At 39.2% G+C, this 16152-nt stretch overlaps 3 protein-coding genes across 5 annotated transcripts in view; 2 read left to right on the top strand and 1 right to left on the bottom strand.

Annotated features, from left to right (window-relative positions):
• Positions 1-583: 583 nt before the first annotated feature.
• Positions 584-4506, top strand: spi1a (Spi-1 proto-oncogene a). 2 transcript variants are annotated; one of them, XM_050074361.1, is made up of 5 exons: positions 584-786; positions 1302-1395; positions 1468-1652; positions 3399-3564; positions 3687-4506. In XM_050074361.1, exons 1-5 carry the CDS (start codon positions 760-762, stop codon positions 4016-4018), a joined length of 804 nt encoding a protein of 267 aa, XP_049930318.1. In that variant the 5' UTR covers positions 584-759; the 3' UTR covers positions 4019-4506. The 2 variants fall into 2 exon arrangements, with proteins under 2 accessions (XP_049930318.1, XP_049930319.1); XM_050074362.1 differs by having other exon boundaries at positions 587-786; positions 3708-4506.
• Positions 4507-6033: 1527 nt separating this feature from the next.
• Positions 6034-14068, top strand: LOC126408649 (protein regulator of cytokinesis 1-like). 2 transcript variants are annotated; one of them, XM_050074334.1, is made up of 14 exons: positions 6034-6191; positions 6670-6802; positions 7715-7837; positions 7932-8165; positions 8269-8439; positions 8555-8704; positions 8829-8976; positions 9076-9212; positions 9308-9403; positions 9707-9853; positions 9953-10063; positions 10168-10275; positions 11783-11953; positions 13544-14068. In XM_050074334.1, the coding sequence occupies exons 1-14, from the start codon at positions 6181-6183 to the stop codon at positions 13613-13615; spliced, it is 1812 nt and encodes a 603-aa protein (XP_049930291.1). In that variant the 5' UTR covers positions 6034-6180; the 3' UTR covers positions 13616-14068. The 2 variants fall into 2 exon arrangements, with proteins under 2 accessions (XP_049930291.1, XP_049930292.1); XM_050074335.1 differs by having other exon boundaries at positions 11783-11886.
• Positions 14069-14183: 115 nt separating this feature from the next.
• LOC126408661 (ubiquitin-associated protein 1-like) overlaps positions 14184-16152 on the bottom strand; it is a 7216-nt gene continuing 5247 nt past the window's right edge. Inside the window, exons 4-6 of the mRNA XM_050074351.1 lie at positions 15479-15649; positions 15141-15242; positions 14184-15038 (exon numbers count right to left, since the gene is read on the bottom strand). Of these exons, the coding sequence (XP_049930308.1) occupies positions 14904-15038; positions 15141-15242; positions 15479-15649 (408 nt within the window). The 3' untranslated portion in view covers positions 14184-14903. The remainder of the gene's footprint in view (positions 15039-15140; positions 15243-15478; positions 15650-16152) is intronic.

Here is a 16152-nt window from a genome sequence, read left to right on the forward strand (position 1 = left end):
AAGGACACAGAGCTCAGGACATTTCAGTCATGTTTTCACTGGTTTCATTCTCATGGTCAGCACTTCCTCAATTTAAACCATAATGCCAAACTAAAAGAGGAACAAGCTCGATTCCAAACTTCATTTTTGGTTTCGGCTTTTGTTTGCTGTAATACTTAAAGAAATTCCAACATGAGTAAATCTTACTGGGGATTTGTTGTGATTGATAGTCAGAAAACAAGTAGATCATATGTTCCTGCACAGCCAGGAGAGTCTGATTTGTGTTAAATTAAATCACAATGTCATTTTATTAAGTTTTGTTTTTTAAGGTCACATCGCTGCAGCACTTGAACAAACAATGAGAGAAGTTGATGCATACAAGGGTACGCCACGGAGTGTGTGATAACAGGCAATGCCTATTTTAACAGTGTGACTGTTTGCACAAATACATGCAAATACAATTGAAATAATTATAGACATACTGTAACTGCTTATAATCTACTCTAAATCATACCTCTTAATTATGCAGGAAATGCATTTAAATATGATTGGCTCATAGAGGACATGACTCTCGGCCATCAGGAACTAGGTGATCATATGAATTTGACAACTGGGTGATATGAACGCACAAACAGTTTAGGGTCCAGCTTGTTTCACACTTTCAGTTCCCATTTGTCTGGTGAAGTCAGCGACGTTGCGTGTTTCACAGTGAAGCAATAAGATAAAGTTAACATTCATCACAAGCTTCAAGGACCAGGATTCTCATGCTGCCTTGTTTACATGATGGACGGCTATGTTATACCACCTGTAAGTGCTGCTGCTCTATTGTTTCATGTCTGGTCTTTGATCATTGTTCTGGACACTGAGATGATATTTTTCCGTTTAGTCTCCTGCTGATGTGTTTCTATTGCTGCTTCTAAAAATGGTTTAGTGACTCGAGAGACTGGGGTGGGACTTAGAACTCAGACTTATTGATTAATGTGACTGACAGGAAGAAGAAGATTTACTTTTAAGAGTTTTGTTAGTATATATTAAGGACCTTTTTTGCTGTAAAAATTGGGAAAGTAAACCTTGACATACAGTAAACCCTCGCTGGTGTACAAACTCATGTATTTCCCCTGCTGACCTGCTCCGTTCTGTTACTTTATTCTTCACTTTCCTGTTTTATGTTCTATTAAAAGCAAGAAAGGCAAAGTTAGATACAGAAATCCAAGTAATTCTAGTGTAACAACTAATAGTCATATTTGACTTTTTTTTTCAGCACAAAGAGACCCAAACTTTGACTTTCTCTGTGACATAAATCTATTTTTCCCCCTCCAAAGGCATCAGAGGAAATCCTTCCAAATGAACCAGAGAACTATCGACCTCCTGCAGAGCTGTACCCGTACCTCACTAATGTGGGGGAGATTTATGAAGGTGAGACGACTACCACTGAAAAGAGCACAAATCACTACGTGACTGGGTGCCTCACCTTCTGTCACATTTCAGACCACAGATGGACCTTCCACTCGGAGCGTGTCCAGCCGACGGACTTTGAGAACTCTCCAGTGAATCACCTCGTAGAGCTTCAGCCGGTGTCTCCACAACAACTGGTGCAGCCGTACCGCTTCAGCAGTGAGTCTCTGCCCCTCCACCTGGACCCTTCACTTGGACCTCTCTCTGTGTCACCACAAGTGAGTTGATGGTAGAAATGGATGTTGGGTCAATTGTGAAAAGGCATAATTTGTACAATTATGGCTTAAAATATTGATTTGAAAGCACACTGATAGGAAAAAATACCCCTAAACTTAATATGAGGTTGGTTTTAAATGTCATGTTATAATTAGAAGTAGTGTTTTTATACTGATGAAAAGGCGTCATGTCAAGTATTACTACATTATGTGATTCATATAATTCATATTACTCACAGAATTTCCCTAGAATAAAGAGACATTTACCCACTGCGGTCAAGTACCTATAGGGTTTTTTTCTATTTATTTTTGGCACTACTTAAGCACAGCTTTTCCCTGTTTGTCTGTAAGTCCAGTTTGTAGGACTTAGGGGGGTATACTGGCAGAAATGGAATAAGATACAATACGTATGTTTTCTTTAGTGTAGAATCATCTGAAAATGAGAATTGTTGGGTTTTCATTACCTTAGAATGAGCTGTTTATCTGTACATCGGGAGTGGGTCATTGTCTACAGAGATCGCCATGTTGCACTGCATTATGTACAGTAGCCTAGAACAGACAAACCAAACACTGGCTCTAGATATCGCCATTGGTGTTTTCACATCGGCCACCATAGTTAGCAGCCCCTCTGCAAAGAGAGCATCATAAAAAACACTTATTTCTTTAATGTGAAACTGCTTTATTAGCGTTTTTATCAGTTTAATCTTTGGGTTTGTATGTTTGGAGAGGAAGAGACCTCTACAGATAATTCGGCTCCCGGTAAAAATTTCCTGAGCTCGGGCTCTTAAGTTATCAGAGAATAAAGGTGAGCACACATCAGCAGATGCTGGGCAAGCAGCCCATCTCCGACATGCCCAACAGAATTATCCACAGAGACCTCTGCGGATAATTCAGCTCCCGCTAAAAACCTCCTGAACAAAAAACACTAAAGGAATTCTAACCGGGAGAAGTTTCAGCTAGTTGCAATCTGCAGTCCTCACCACTAGATGCTACTAAATCCCTGCAAATCTTACACACTGCTCCTTTACATGAAAATGATTGCAAATTAAAATGTAAACAAGGGTTGCAACTAATAATGATTAATTTAGTCCATGAAATGTCAGAAAACTGTACAAAGCGCCCGTCACTATTGGCCATAGCCCAATTTGCGTCATTCAGACGGCTGGATTTATCCAACCAACAGATTAAAACCCAAAGATATTCAGTTTACTATGAGACAAAGAAAATCAGCAAACATTCACATTTAAGAAGCTTGACTCAGGGAATTTGGGGGATTTTTCCTTAAAATGTGTCAAATAACCTATTAACCACATTGTTGCTGCTAATATACATACATATGTGGATATACATGCACCAGAATTGAATACTTTGGGTAAAAAGAAAGGATTATTTGGACTTAATATGTTGCTGCTACCATAGTAACAACACAATATATATATAATGGGAATTATTTTGTAGAAAACTTTCTGCATTTAGATAGTTTGGAATCTAAAAAAAACACAAAAATCTCCACCAACACAGCACAAGATGTGGACAGCTGGGGATATTTTCACTGAAATGTCATCTGCATCACGTGATCTTGCTGAGCATTGAATTCTATTTTGGCAGAGTTACTTCCTCTTTTAGGACAATGACAGTGTTAAAACGAAAATGTTAGACAGTGGACGATTGCAAAACAAAAGAAAGTTGCAGCACTATCAGCCCTCTCTGCATGCTTGAGCTGTGACATGCTTTTAATTTCTCCTAAAGATCCCGTATTACACGCCATCCTCGTGCTACCAGTACCAACCCTCTGCCTCGCCTGGACATTACTACTCAGAGGAGGAACAAAGAGGAATCAGTCCTCCGTTTGAGGTTTCAGAAGGGGAGGATGAATTTGAAGTCCACAGCCACTCCTCCTTCAGGAAAGACACTAGTAAGTATTTCCAATGCACATTTTCTACTGGCATCAAATCCAAGTCTACCTAAAGTCATATATTTACAGTACTTATAAAAACTGGAGAAACGGATAACTGCCAAACAAAATCGCTTTAACAGGTCTCCTATTTTCCAATCAAGGCAACAAGAAGAAAATCCGCCTGTACCAGTTCCTCCTGGACTTGCTAAGAAGGGGTGACATGAGTGAAAGTATCTGGTGGGTGGACCAGGAGAAGGGCATCTTTCAGTTCTCCACAAAACACAAAGAAGTTCTGGCCAGCCACTGGGGTACCCAGAAAGGAAACCGCAAAAAAATGACTTACCAAAAAATGGCTCGAGCTCTGAGGAACTATGGTAAATCTGGAGAGATTAAAAAAGTAAAGAAGAAGCTGACCTACCAGTTCAGTGAGGAAGTGCTGAGGAACTTCTATTTACGTCAGTATCCTCACTGATGAGGGAATAAAGGCTGTCTGTCAAAATGCTGAAATCACTTAACTAGCCTAGATTGTGTTTTCCTGCAATTTCACTTAGTAGTTTTTCTACAAAGTTTTCTTACCTATTTATTTGTGATGCCAGTGTACATCCTCTACGGCATTTGTTTCCATACAAACTCTTTCATTTCAAACTCAAATGGATTTTTGTGAGTGAATTCATGTGTTTGTGTACTAGGATTAAAGCATAATTAAACATCAGGGATGAAAAAAAAATACCTACATGATCTTTTTGTCACAAAGGTGTGTAAATAAATATTATGTTTCATTATTTTTGTTGTATTACTTGAATAAACTAAATCAGTCTTTAAAGGTCTAGTCAAGTGGTTCCTTACTGGTGAGTCGCAGCCCAAAAGTGGGTCGTGGTTCCCTTCTGAATGAACCACAAGTGACCTGCGAATGTGTCAAGTTTGTAATAAAAAATAAAATACACCTGATTTTGAAGTACAGTGATTTTCCAGCACTGAGCTTTTATTCTGAAGTGCTTTTTCCTGCTGTAGAGTAAGTGAATAACAGACAGCTACATGACAGAGACATCAAACTTGCTTAATGACACTGAATATATTGAACTGTGTGGACCTTGAACTAATGACTAAGGAGAAATCTAGACCCATGGCTAGACCAGCTGAGAACCACTGGTCTAATCTGTGGGATTTAGTGGCATCTAGTGGTGAGGTTACAGACCTAAAACTTCTCCAGGTGCTATGTTTGTAGGAGAATAATGGCAGGCCCTGTCTAGAGCCAGTGTCTGTTTTGTCCATTCAGGGCTATTGTTGAAACAACGTGGCATACTCCAGGGAGGAGAACCTGCTTCATATGTAGATATAAACAGCTCATTCTAAGGTAACAAAAAACAGCAAATCTTATTTTTAAGTGATAATAAAATGATGAAAACATACCATTTCTGCCAACAGCTGCCCCTAAATCCAACACACTGGACCTTTACACAAGCACAAAACATGTTCTGGGGCACAGTGGATGTGTGCATACATCAGAGCATTTTTAAATTGTAGAAAGGGAGAGCAACAGACAGATTAGGCAATAAACAGATGCAGTAATTAGCAGTGATTAAATAACAAAGAGAATTACAGCATACAATCAAGAAAGACAAAACAGCAGAGATGAATGTACCAGATAAATGGTGAAACCTAACATGCAGTTTCATGCAGACTGTGAAGATGTGGGGAAACTGGCAGGGCGTCGACCAGAAGACCTGTTGTGCTCCATGCAGGTCTGGACAGAGGATACACTGCAGAATCAAACAAAGACAAAACTTTTACTATACAGAGAGAGAGAGAGAGAAGATAAATCATATGAAATATAATCACAGATTACACTTGATGGTAATAAAGATATGAACAATTACAGAGCAAACACTGGCTGAGTCAGACCCAAATTTAAAAAAAGACTACAGACAGGGGTCATGGTCTGAAACAGACATATTAACCTTATGAAAAGACAGAGTAGGGATGAGACAGACTATAGACCTGTAAGACTGTCTAAGTTACCTTGTTCTGTTCCTGATAGATACATCTGGCCTGAAATCTAGCTCATCCTGGTGGAGCAGCGAATTGTAACTGGTCTTAAGTATTTGCTTAAAACTAATTTGTGTAACAATATTAAATACTATCGCATATTCCCTCATATTACAAGTAAATCCTTGCGATTTAGCGCTAATGCTATGGCTTTAACAATCTATTTTATTCAGTGACTTCACAAAATAAATCGCGAACTAATTACATCGTGAAATACGCCCGTTTTGGCTTCTTTAACTTTAATAGAGTACTTCTACAATATTATGAGCTAAAAAAAAATACAATAATATAATAATTTACTTTTTTAGGATTTGCAACCTGTAATTTTCCTAACGGGTGATTATTTTTCAAGTTACCAAGTACCGCCCCACAAAACAGTTTCCGCTGACGTCGCTCTAATCGGCCAATCAGAGCCCAGACGTTGTTTCTGTGCAAATTTCAAACCCGTCCAGTCGACAAACGAACGGGTCGTCACAGTCGGACAACCGCGGCCACACCAATGTAAACTCGTTTTTTTACGTTGAAAGACCGCTTTTGCGTTAACGAAGATTGTTTTTTGAAAACGTTTTAGGAGTCTGCGGTGGCAACATGAGAGTGAGGTTAGTAACGTAACATTCTTTTATCAATTGGAGATTCAATTGTTTATGCTAACAGAGTATACTCAGTTAGCAAACTCATTTCCTGATTAGCCTGCTGATTTTAGATAAAGCTAACGTTAGCTAACTTTCGACGCACAAAGCTTGTTCCACGCTGGGACGGAGTAGTCGTCTGTGTGCTACAATGAGTAATTTTGAATGGTAATTAAATTTTATGTTAATCTCATGTCACTTATTGTGAAGGTGGTTTCATTTAACGTCACAACTAATGCTACGGCGTCAGGAAGCTAGCTAACGTTAGCTTGCTATATGAATGAAATGATTCTGACATCCAATATCAGCCTGCTGCTACAAGCAGAGTTTGCCAGCTGATTTTAAATCACTCGCTAGCGCTTACGTTAATACTGGACTGGTTTGACCGGTAACAGGTGTTTTCAACTCCAGAAACCTGACTCATTCCCACCACTGCTTTTCTTTCCAGTGAAGTCCACGCAGCAGAGTCTGTTGCCTACCTCAACAGAGCACTGGTCAGGCTGCAGGATATTTGGGAAGAAATCGGGATTCCAGAGGAACAGCGCCTACAGAGAACCAATGATGTTCACAAGCACATTAAAGTGAGTCTTATATCAATCTAGATAAGATTTGGAGTCTTATTGTTGACCTGATAAAGCTAACACATTGACACTTTTTTGTTTTCTCTTTTGTTTTCCCTTGTCAAAATCTCAAGTTCTACTCCTGAACACCTCTAACAAAGGAAATGTCAATAGATTTTAGAGGGCTGCAACCCTCTATCCCTACTTTATCAATTGGTGGCCAATACAAACTGTTACAGACTACAAGTACCTTGGCATCATGCTTGACCACAGGCTTAAATGGGACCTGTGAACTGACTTCATAAGTACTACTACACAACAAAGAATGTACTTTTGAAAGAAATTATCTTGTAATGTCCACAACAAAATGCTCAGTATGTTTTATTGTACTTTTATTGAAAGTGTTTTATCCTTCTGCATCATTTTCTGGTTTGGTAATGCTACTCAGGCACAGAAAAAGACTGTCAGAAAAACAGTTTGAACAGCTAATGAACTATTAGGGATTAGTTTACCAAGTACATAATGTATATACGGAGACAGAATAATGACAAAGGCATCCTCGTTCAATCTATTCCCATCTGGGTGATGTTATTTTTCTTCTGTATTCACTAAAAACAGAGCCATGTTTTCATTTGTTTCACAAGCCATTAAGTTTTTAAACAGATAATGTACTAGCACCTTATACTATATGCACTGTGGCCATTTTGTCCTGGTCCTAAAAGATGTCCAGCTGGTCTGGTCTGTCCCCCATCCTACTAGTATTTGTATGGGCATAGATTGGCGTATGTCTATGGCTGTTTTTGGTATGTGTGACTTTCATATGTATATTTATGGTGATTTTTGTGATTGTATGATAAATTGCCTTTATGATTATGCTGCAAACCAATTTCCCCACTGGGAAAATTAAAAGTATCTATCTTTCTTGTCACGCAGGGTCTATTGGACCTAATGATTGCAGAAGAAGAGGAGCTCAAGAAGAGATTACTGAAAAGCATTCAGTCATGTCTCAAGGAACTTAATCATTTGTGCAGTGAACTTCAGATGCCCCCCTTTGAGGTACAGTGTTGTTTAGAAGTACGTGTTTGTTTGCTTATACCTGTTTGGGGAAATTGTTAATATGTTTGGACTAACTTTCTGGATTTCTGTGAAGGAGGAAGATGGCTGCACCATGTTGCAGATGGAGAAGAACAGCCGCACACGTCTTGAAGTGATGAAGGAGCACAAGAAGCAAAGAATGGATGAGCTTAAAGGCCTCATAGGCAAAGACCGTGAGCTGTGTGATATTATGTGCACTACCCCATTTTGCATTGACCCAGACTCCATCCCATCCCTGACGCAACTTGAGACATATCGCACCTACCTGGATGATCTGACCAAAGAGAAGGTGGTTAATGACATTCTGCTTTTCTTCATTACCTTCATTACTTACTTGTCTTTTGTTTTGAGGGTTGTAACCTGTTCAATTGCTTTGTTTTTTTTTTCCCTAGGAACGTCGTCATAATGAGTTTGTCAGCCTCAAAAAGGAGATCGTTGTATGCATGGATGATCTGGAGCAGAGCCCAGAGACCAGTTTTGAGACGGATGTGATGTGTGAGGATGAGGAGGCATTTTGTCTGTCAAATGACAACATTGCTGCTCTTAAACTACTCCTCAGTCAGGTGATTTTGTAATATTTGCATCTAGTTTGTGAATCTTGACGCTACGATTTAAGTCAACAATATCATGTATTGTGTCATATTGTAATGGATGTATGATTTTTGTGCCTCCCTCCAGTTACAAGACCGCAAGGCTGAAAATGAGCTCCGTTGTTCAGCTTTCCGCACTAAAATCCAGGAGCTGTGGGAAAGACTTGAGATTCCTCAAGAGGAGAGGGAGGCCCTCTCTGAGCATATGGTCAAGTCAAAGAAGAGAAACATTGAGGCAGTAAGAAATTTAGCCTATGTGGTCATTTATATTAATAATAAGTGATTTCAGACAATGCATTGATGGGTTGTTTCACCAAACACCTACATCACAAGTTTTAATAATGTGCATTCTGTCTTTCCAGCTCCGGGCTGAGGTCCAGCGTCTCGAGGTGCTAAAATTGCAGAGCATGAAAAGAGTCATTGAGGCTGTTAGAGCTGAGATTGCTCTTTTCTGGGAGAGATGCTTCTACAGCTCAGAACAGCAGGAAGCTTTTGTTCACTATCATGATGGTGAATATCTGTTGAAAATGACAAAGCCCTCACACCAAAAATATGCGGTTAATAATCACAAATAGAGCTTGGGTCTCAGTCCATGTTTTCTCTCTGCAGATGATTTCACTGAAGACCTTCTCAACCTGCACGAGGCAGAGGTCAGGACCCTGAAGAAGTGCTACGAGGACCACAGAGAACTCTTTGAGGGAGTCAGAAAATGGCAGGAGAACTGGACCTTGTACTTGGAACTTGACGTAAGAACTATAATCCTGGTGAATTTAGTGGGTAAGCATTTAAAAGTCATGTTGATGTGGTAACACATGGATGTATTTACCTCTTTCCATCTCAGAAAAAGGCAAATGATCCCTCAAGGTTCAACAACAGAGGTGGGAACCTTCTGAAAGAAGAGAAGCAGAGAGCTGACCTGCAGAAAAGTCTGCCTAAGGTGAGGAAATGTTTAGATGTAGTGTTTAGTGACATGTTACGTGTGTTCAGTCAATACAAAAACGGTAGTGCTCAGGCAAACCATGTGCGAGGAGAGTGGAAACAGCTGTGACATTGTTGGTGCATTACCAAATCCGTCCAACAGATGGGGATATTAAATAGTAATTACCTTAATCTGTAGTCCCTGTGTGGGCATTTTAGAAACTGGATTTTTTCAAATGTAATCTAGACTGACAGTCCACTGCCGATAGTAAATGTGATAACATATAAACAAGGCAAAACTTGTGTTTTCTGGTTGTTCCAGCTGGAAAAGAGTCTCAAAGCCCAAATTGATGTTTGGGAGCAGGAGCATGGCAAGGAATTCCTGGTCAATGGACAGAAATTTCTTGAGTACGTGCAGCAGCAGTGGGAGCACCACCACGCTGAAAAGGAGAAAGAGAAACTGGAGCGGGTGTGTTATTACTTTGAGTAAAAGCTACAACAGGTGTTAAATTTCCCCGTCACAAAAGGATTCTCAACATGACTGTATTCTTCTTTTTGTCTGAATCAGCAAATGAAGAAAACTAAACAGATACAGGAGGACATGTTATATGGAACTTCAATGAGAACACCATCCAAAAGGCGAGTAGCAGGGACTCCCACACCGGGGAAAGTAAGAAAGGTAAGATGGTGCTGCAGTTTTATTGGGTTCATTTCATTAACTGACTGTACCAGGGCAAGTGAATAGATTTAAAAGTTGACCCACTTTTTCCTCTGTCCTCTTAGCTCAATGGCACCTCAACCATCTCCACTCCGAACAGCTTCCTCAGTTCAGGCCTCGGTGGAACCATGTGCCAGTCCTCCATCCAGAAACCTCCTCTGTCTGCCAGCAAGGTATGCTTACTGTTGTCCTTTTGATGCATCTCACTGACAATATTTACGTTGTGTTTTTAACAGCCTTTTGGACTTTGAAGGTAAGATTGATAAGCTCTGTATCTGACTCTTATTCTTTATGGTAATGTAGTTAGGCAGAGTGCAATTTGGTCTCCATTGTTGTGCATCTTGCATATGGAAGATTTGTCAGGGCAGGTGAACACTTGTAAATTAACTTTTCAGATTTGGTTTTGTTTTGTCCCTATGTACTCAACAATTTGAGTTTACTGTACAAACCATGACAGTGATAGATGGATGCAGAGAAGATGGACAATAGATAGTTCTTCTTCATTGAATATTTTGCCCCTCTAATGACCATTTGTATATCAATAACCCATCCTGTGTTACCATGACCTCTGAAGAAATCTGTTTATTTCTCGCGTGCCTGTGGTACCTGTCTTTTTGAATGAAGTCGTAGGGGATCATTTACAAACTCACACAACTTGTGCAGTATGGTCCAAGTCTCATTTAGCCAGTGTTATGCTCAAAACAGACAGACCTTTCCAGTGGGGAACTGAATAGAATATGAAGCTTATCTTTGCTCTCTTTAATGCCAGACTCCAGGGACAAAAGCAGTCATTTTAATTCGCTGAATGTAGGAGCTGCTATCTAACTATTTAAAGCACTGAAATTGCACAATAACACCAGCTATTCAGTAGATCAGCAACTCCCACATTCAGTGAGGTAAAATTACTATTTCTGCCAATGGAGTCTGGCTTTGAAGAGAGCCTGTATTACATGCAACTTATTCTGTTCCCGTGGGAAAGGGCTGTCTGTTTGGGAAGTACTGAGCATATGACTGGATAAATGGGACTTGAATTATACTGCCAAGTTGTGTGAGCATTTGTGGATGGGTGTTTTGATATAACTTTTCTGATTTTGAACATGGCCCCCTATGACTTAAAAACAGAAAATTCTTGATCAGTTGGATTCTTCAATCACCTGAGGCATGTGAGAGAAAAAAGGGTTCCTCCCAGATTCAAAGTTACATGAAGTTAGTAGTTGATACACAAATGATAATTTGTTGGGTGAAGTATTGTTGTTGCTCTTAATGTGAACAGTAAGTCCAGATTTTCCAGTATTTATGTTTAAGATGATTCTTTTATGGAAATTTTATACAATCAAGATGATGTCAAACCCCACTGTTCATGTTAGTCCCTGTGTTCACCTTAATGATTCAACAGTGCTAGTCAGTTTAAATAAGGAAACCCCATCTGTCAGTTTATATGATACTAAATGCATAAATGAAGCATTGGGAAATTCTACCAAAAGCTGCTCTTGTGATACTTGGATGTGGCAGCTTTGCAGAAGTGCACTGACAATGGGTGAGACTATGGGGCTTTGTTTTCATTGTAAGCATGTGTTTCATCCTTTTTATCACATCACTGGTGTCCTATAGTTTGAAATAAAGTAAAATAAATAAGGTGACAAAAAAAGCACATTATCATTATAGTTGGTCTTGTTGTAGGGTCTTGGACTGCGAACCCCTGGACATGGAAAGACTCCCCGTGCACTAGACCGAAACAAGGAAAACATCTCCCATCTTAGAAACACTCCAAGTGGCACACTAAGGTCTCAGGATACTCAAGATCACACCTTCACCTTTAACTCTGTTGCTGGCTCCTATTCGGAATTTGCGGTAAATGCGTTTTTACATCTATTTAGTCCTTAACTACAAAAAGTCCACTAAAGTACAATCTGATGAAGTAAGTCACTATTTTTTCTGGATGACATTACGGCCATAATGTACCACAAACAGCAATATTCTTAGTCCAAGTCTGTAGGATTATATAGTTACTTTTATGGTTTACCATGTAACCGCCATCTGGCATCACTAATGAGCTAAAATAGAATTTCAGTTACACCTTTTTGACCTGGACTAGTCCTGGAAATTACATATGTAAATCTGAAGATTTTCCCCTTTTTGAAAAATGTCTTCTTTGTTGCTACAGATTTAAGACACAATTTATTGTTTGTATTTTACAGACACATCTCAGAATGTGTCATTTTTTTAAGACTTTTGAAAAAGGTGGAACATCAGCCATCTGTAAAGCCCAGTTCAGACCAAAGATCTGTGACGAGACAAAACCTTTTTAGAACGTTGCAGTGTTGTAAACTGGCCAGTCTTTTAGCTTAAGTCAAGCCGGCTGGTGGTGTCACCTGCAACTCAGCTGGTCAAATCGCTGGCGGCTGATTTTAGAATGTAAAACATGCCACCTGTTTCTACAGCCAGTTGCTTGCTGTGGCAGGTAATCTGTCCCCACCGAGCCACAGGCGTTCTCACAAAATAAGCCTGAAATCTGGAAATCAGAATGGAAGTACGGAGAGTTGTTGCATAGCAATGATACACGTCTCATCTAGTTGCATTGGTGTGAACCGTTTTTACAGCGTTGGAGAATGGTGCATTGCAAGTAGTTGCCTATGTCAACTCGTCTCGTTGTGAATCTTTGGTCTGAACTGGGCTCTAAGTGACAAAATGGTTGCTAGCAAAATGACCAACTTTGATTTGAAAAAGCTTTCTTTAAAAAAAAAAAAAGCTATGAGCCATCTTTGGTGTTAAGTTGGCTGTGTAGTAACAATATAGGTAATTAAATGGAGCAGCTAAAAAGCAACAATGCATACCTCTACTAAAGCTACATAATGTTAATGTTTAAGATATGATAAAACTTTATTGATCCCACACGGGATAGAATAATAATAGGCAACAGAGTACTTATAGATTTAATGAAGATAAAATACAAAAATATATATTAAAAATTAGAAAAATATAAAATACTAAACAGACACAAATATGCTCTCAATACTATTTACACTATATATATACACCTTTCAATTATGATCACACACAACTCACATAGTGGTAGACAATGCAGACGTACAATAAATACACGCACCAGGTTTTTATTAATCGAGTTTATTTGAGCAGTATATCCTGACAAAATGGTGAAAAAAGTTTAAACATTCCACTTTAAATCTTTAAAACAAATCCTGACATACCAAAGAATCAATCACTGAGCAGCAGTTAAACTTTCCACCCCGTCACTTTGAAACCTGCATGTCATGACAAAAATGCTTTTCTAAAATAAATATATACATTTCATATAACCATATCACAAGCTAACATGTAAATGCACACACAGATATTTTGACATCTTAGATATGAACAAAATCAAATGATTGAATGTATAAGTCAAAGATGCTGACAGTTAACTCTAACTTGTCTTTACAGAGAGACCTCTCGAAGGCTTCTAAATCAAACGTGAAGTCAGGAGTGTTGAACTCCACTGTCAGTCATCAGTGAGGGGTCCAAGGAGCCAGAAGTCATCCAGCTCAGCGGTAGTTTCAAATGATGGGCAAGAGGGAACTTTAATGTAAACTTCTTTCAAAAAATGTAAATATTTCAATCTGTGTGAACATCTTCAGTCTCCATCTATCCTATTGTTTTTAAGACTTCATTTCAGGTTCACTGCTGGAGCAGTTTTCTCTGCTGTATGTATTTATGAGGCAGGTTAACGCTGTTTGTACCGAGGCTGTCGTGGCTTTTTATTTTACATTTTTCTTTTGGGGGCACAGCCTTTTCAGTGAAACGTTAACCATATCTAGAGCACTACTTTGTTTATAGTACTGTAGCAGCTAGCCAACACACCACAATTGTATTCTTCCAGCTGGGATGACAGCTACATTTGCTCTTCAGAAACTAAATATTTTGAGTGCTTTTTTTAAAATCACGCTGTAAATAAACATTTTAAACAAACGTTCGTCCTTACTAAGTGTACCTATGTATGATCTTGTGTCATTTCTGATTGTACCTGAATGTTTTCTTTCTAGCCTGTATGGTTGAGTTGTATAGGATTTATGTTAAAGGAGTATTTCAACCATAAAAAGGCCATTTGTATTCAATAGCCCCTTTTACACTGCCTCGTCAAGGTGGGAATTTCATGCTGCTGTTCCACCTCGTCATTCTGTATAAAAGGTACAATGGGACAACCGGCAGGACGGGATCATGTGCGGCATGGGTGACAACTTAAGCTTATAGCAGTTAGCAGCTAACTCAAATAAGGGAGCGATCACACTGAGATGGAACGCGACGCCAGTAAAACCATTGTTTTCCTATGATACAGCGCGTCTGACCGGCATTCAAGCATCTTTTTAGACGGCCGTTTTTCCAGCATCTTTTTAGACACGCGTTTTTGTAGACGTGCGTTTTTAGACACACGAAGATGCTGAAAAATAAAATATTTAATATACTTTTTGAGCGTCAGACACCAGTAGCTAGCGTGCATTGAATAAGCGCTTCCAGCGTTTCAAGCGTCTTTGAAGCTTCCGCGTCTCTAGCGTCTCATTTCTGTGATCACCCCCTAACTGGCTGAAAATGGGAGCTCCTTGCCCTAACACAAGATGAGTAATTGATATACAAATGGTCCTTTTGTGGGTGAAGTATTCCTTTAACTGAGTCCAAATCAGAAGGCAGAATCCGTTAAATATTATATTTTGATCATATACTGTATCTTATTACATACACACGAGTACATTTCACATATTGTAGAAAATCATCCTCCATGCAGACTAGAAATGTGAAGATATTCTCTTTAAGCCATGCGTGTCATGAGTTCTTCAAGAGCCCTCTCGCGGTGATTTTCATGAACAAGCAGCACTTCTTTGATTGCACTTTGCTGGAAACCCATCTCATTAAACTGAGTCAGTAGACGCAGGAACTCTGCAGCCTGAAAAAGAATTTAAAGTCAGTTACAATACACACTAAGTGTTGGCTGTGGGGTTGCATTTTTATAACCTATTCGGTAAGCACACTGACAAGCAGGGGTCACCTTGCTCTCACAGTTCTGAAACATTTCCAAGGCCTCTTCCACCTGTGCTTCATCGTAACCCAGCTGACACAGACGGTCGCTGGCTACCAGGTACTTCAGGATCTGTTGATAACAGGACAAATAATTATGATGCGATCGGCCTTGATACAGCACAAAGAGCACAAGTTAGAATTCTAGATAAATGTTAAGTACTTCTTCACACTACGTTTGACAGCTTATTGTAATGTGTGAGTTAACTTATTGCAGTTATCAAGTCCATAGTTATTAAAGGCAACTCAAAAATATTTTATTTATGCATTATTAACTGTTGACACATGTAAACACAAAGTGGTGCCCACCTTCTCTGGGCTGTGATAGCCTGTCTTCTGCAGAGCCAGAATAGCTGTGCGTAAAGGGTAGCCCTTCTCTGTGATGGTCTCAAGTAGCTCCCTCTCTTCCTGACTCAGTGCTGACAGCAACTCTGCTGATGAGTCAAAGAAAACCCCACGTGGGCCGCCGGTCCTCAGGGCCTGATGATAAGAGGAAAACAGATAAAAATAGTCAGTTACGGAAAATAGGTAAATGGAAAGAAATGATAAATGTCTTTCTCAGAGCAGGGTCATAATCAACTAACACTGGGGTGAAAGGGCCTTCTATGGCCCAAACCTTCAGCATGAAATTCCTCACAAGGGAAATTTTCAAAATAGAGGGCTTAACTTTGAAACATTTATGAAAAAAAATATTTCAGAAGAGGGGCTTTCAAAGTTTTGATAATTGAATACCATTTTAGGGGTCCAGCATACATAGTATCACTTCACTTACTACAGTTTTTATTAGATAATAAACTGCCTTTTATGCCATGCTACCTTATTTTCTTTTTTCTTTTTCTTTATGACATACTATACAGTACTATGACATTTTTTCACATTTTTATGACATACTATACTATGACGTTTTTTTCATATTTTATGACATACTATAGTATGACGTTTTTTCATGTTTTTATGACATACTATACTATGATGTTTTTTCT

This window comes from Epinephelus moara, chromosome 20 (assembly GCF_006386435.1).
Source record: "Epinephelus moara isolate mb chromosome 20, YSFRI_EMoa_1.0, whole genome shotgun sequence".
Classification (NCBI taxonomy): Eukaryota; Metazoa; Chordata; class Actinopteri; order Perciformes; family Serranidae; genus Epinephelus; species Epinephelus moara.

Bases quoted from the DNA above. Each gene is read 5' to 3' on its own strand.
- spi1a (XM_050074361.1), top strand. From the start codon at position 760: ATGATGGACGGCTATGTTATACCACCT. The intron at 787-1,301 runs GTAAGTGCTGCT...CCCCCTCCAAAG, and splicing joins ACGGCTATGTTATACCACCT to GCATCAGAGGAAATCCTTCC. The intron at 1,396-1,467 runs GTGAGACGACTA...GTCACATTTCAG, and splicing joins TGTGGGGGAGATTTATGAAG to ACCACAGATGGACCTTCCAC.
- LOC126408649 (XM_050074334.1), top strand. The intron at 8,166-8,268 runs GTGGTTAATGAC...TTTTTTCCCTAG, and splicing joins ATGATCTGACCAAAGAGAAG to GAACGTCGTCATAATGAGTT. The intron at 10,276-11,782 runs GTATGCTTACTG...GTCTTGTTGTAG, and splicing joins CTCCTCTGTCTGCCAGCAAG to GGTCTTGGACTGCGAACCCC.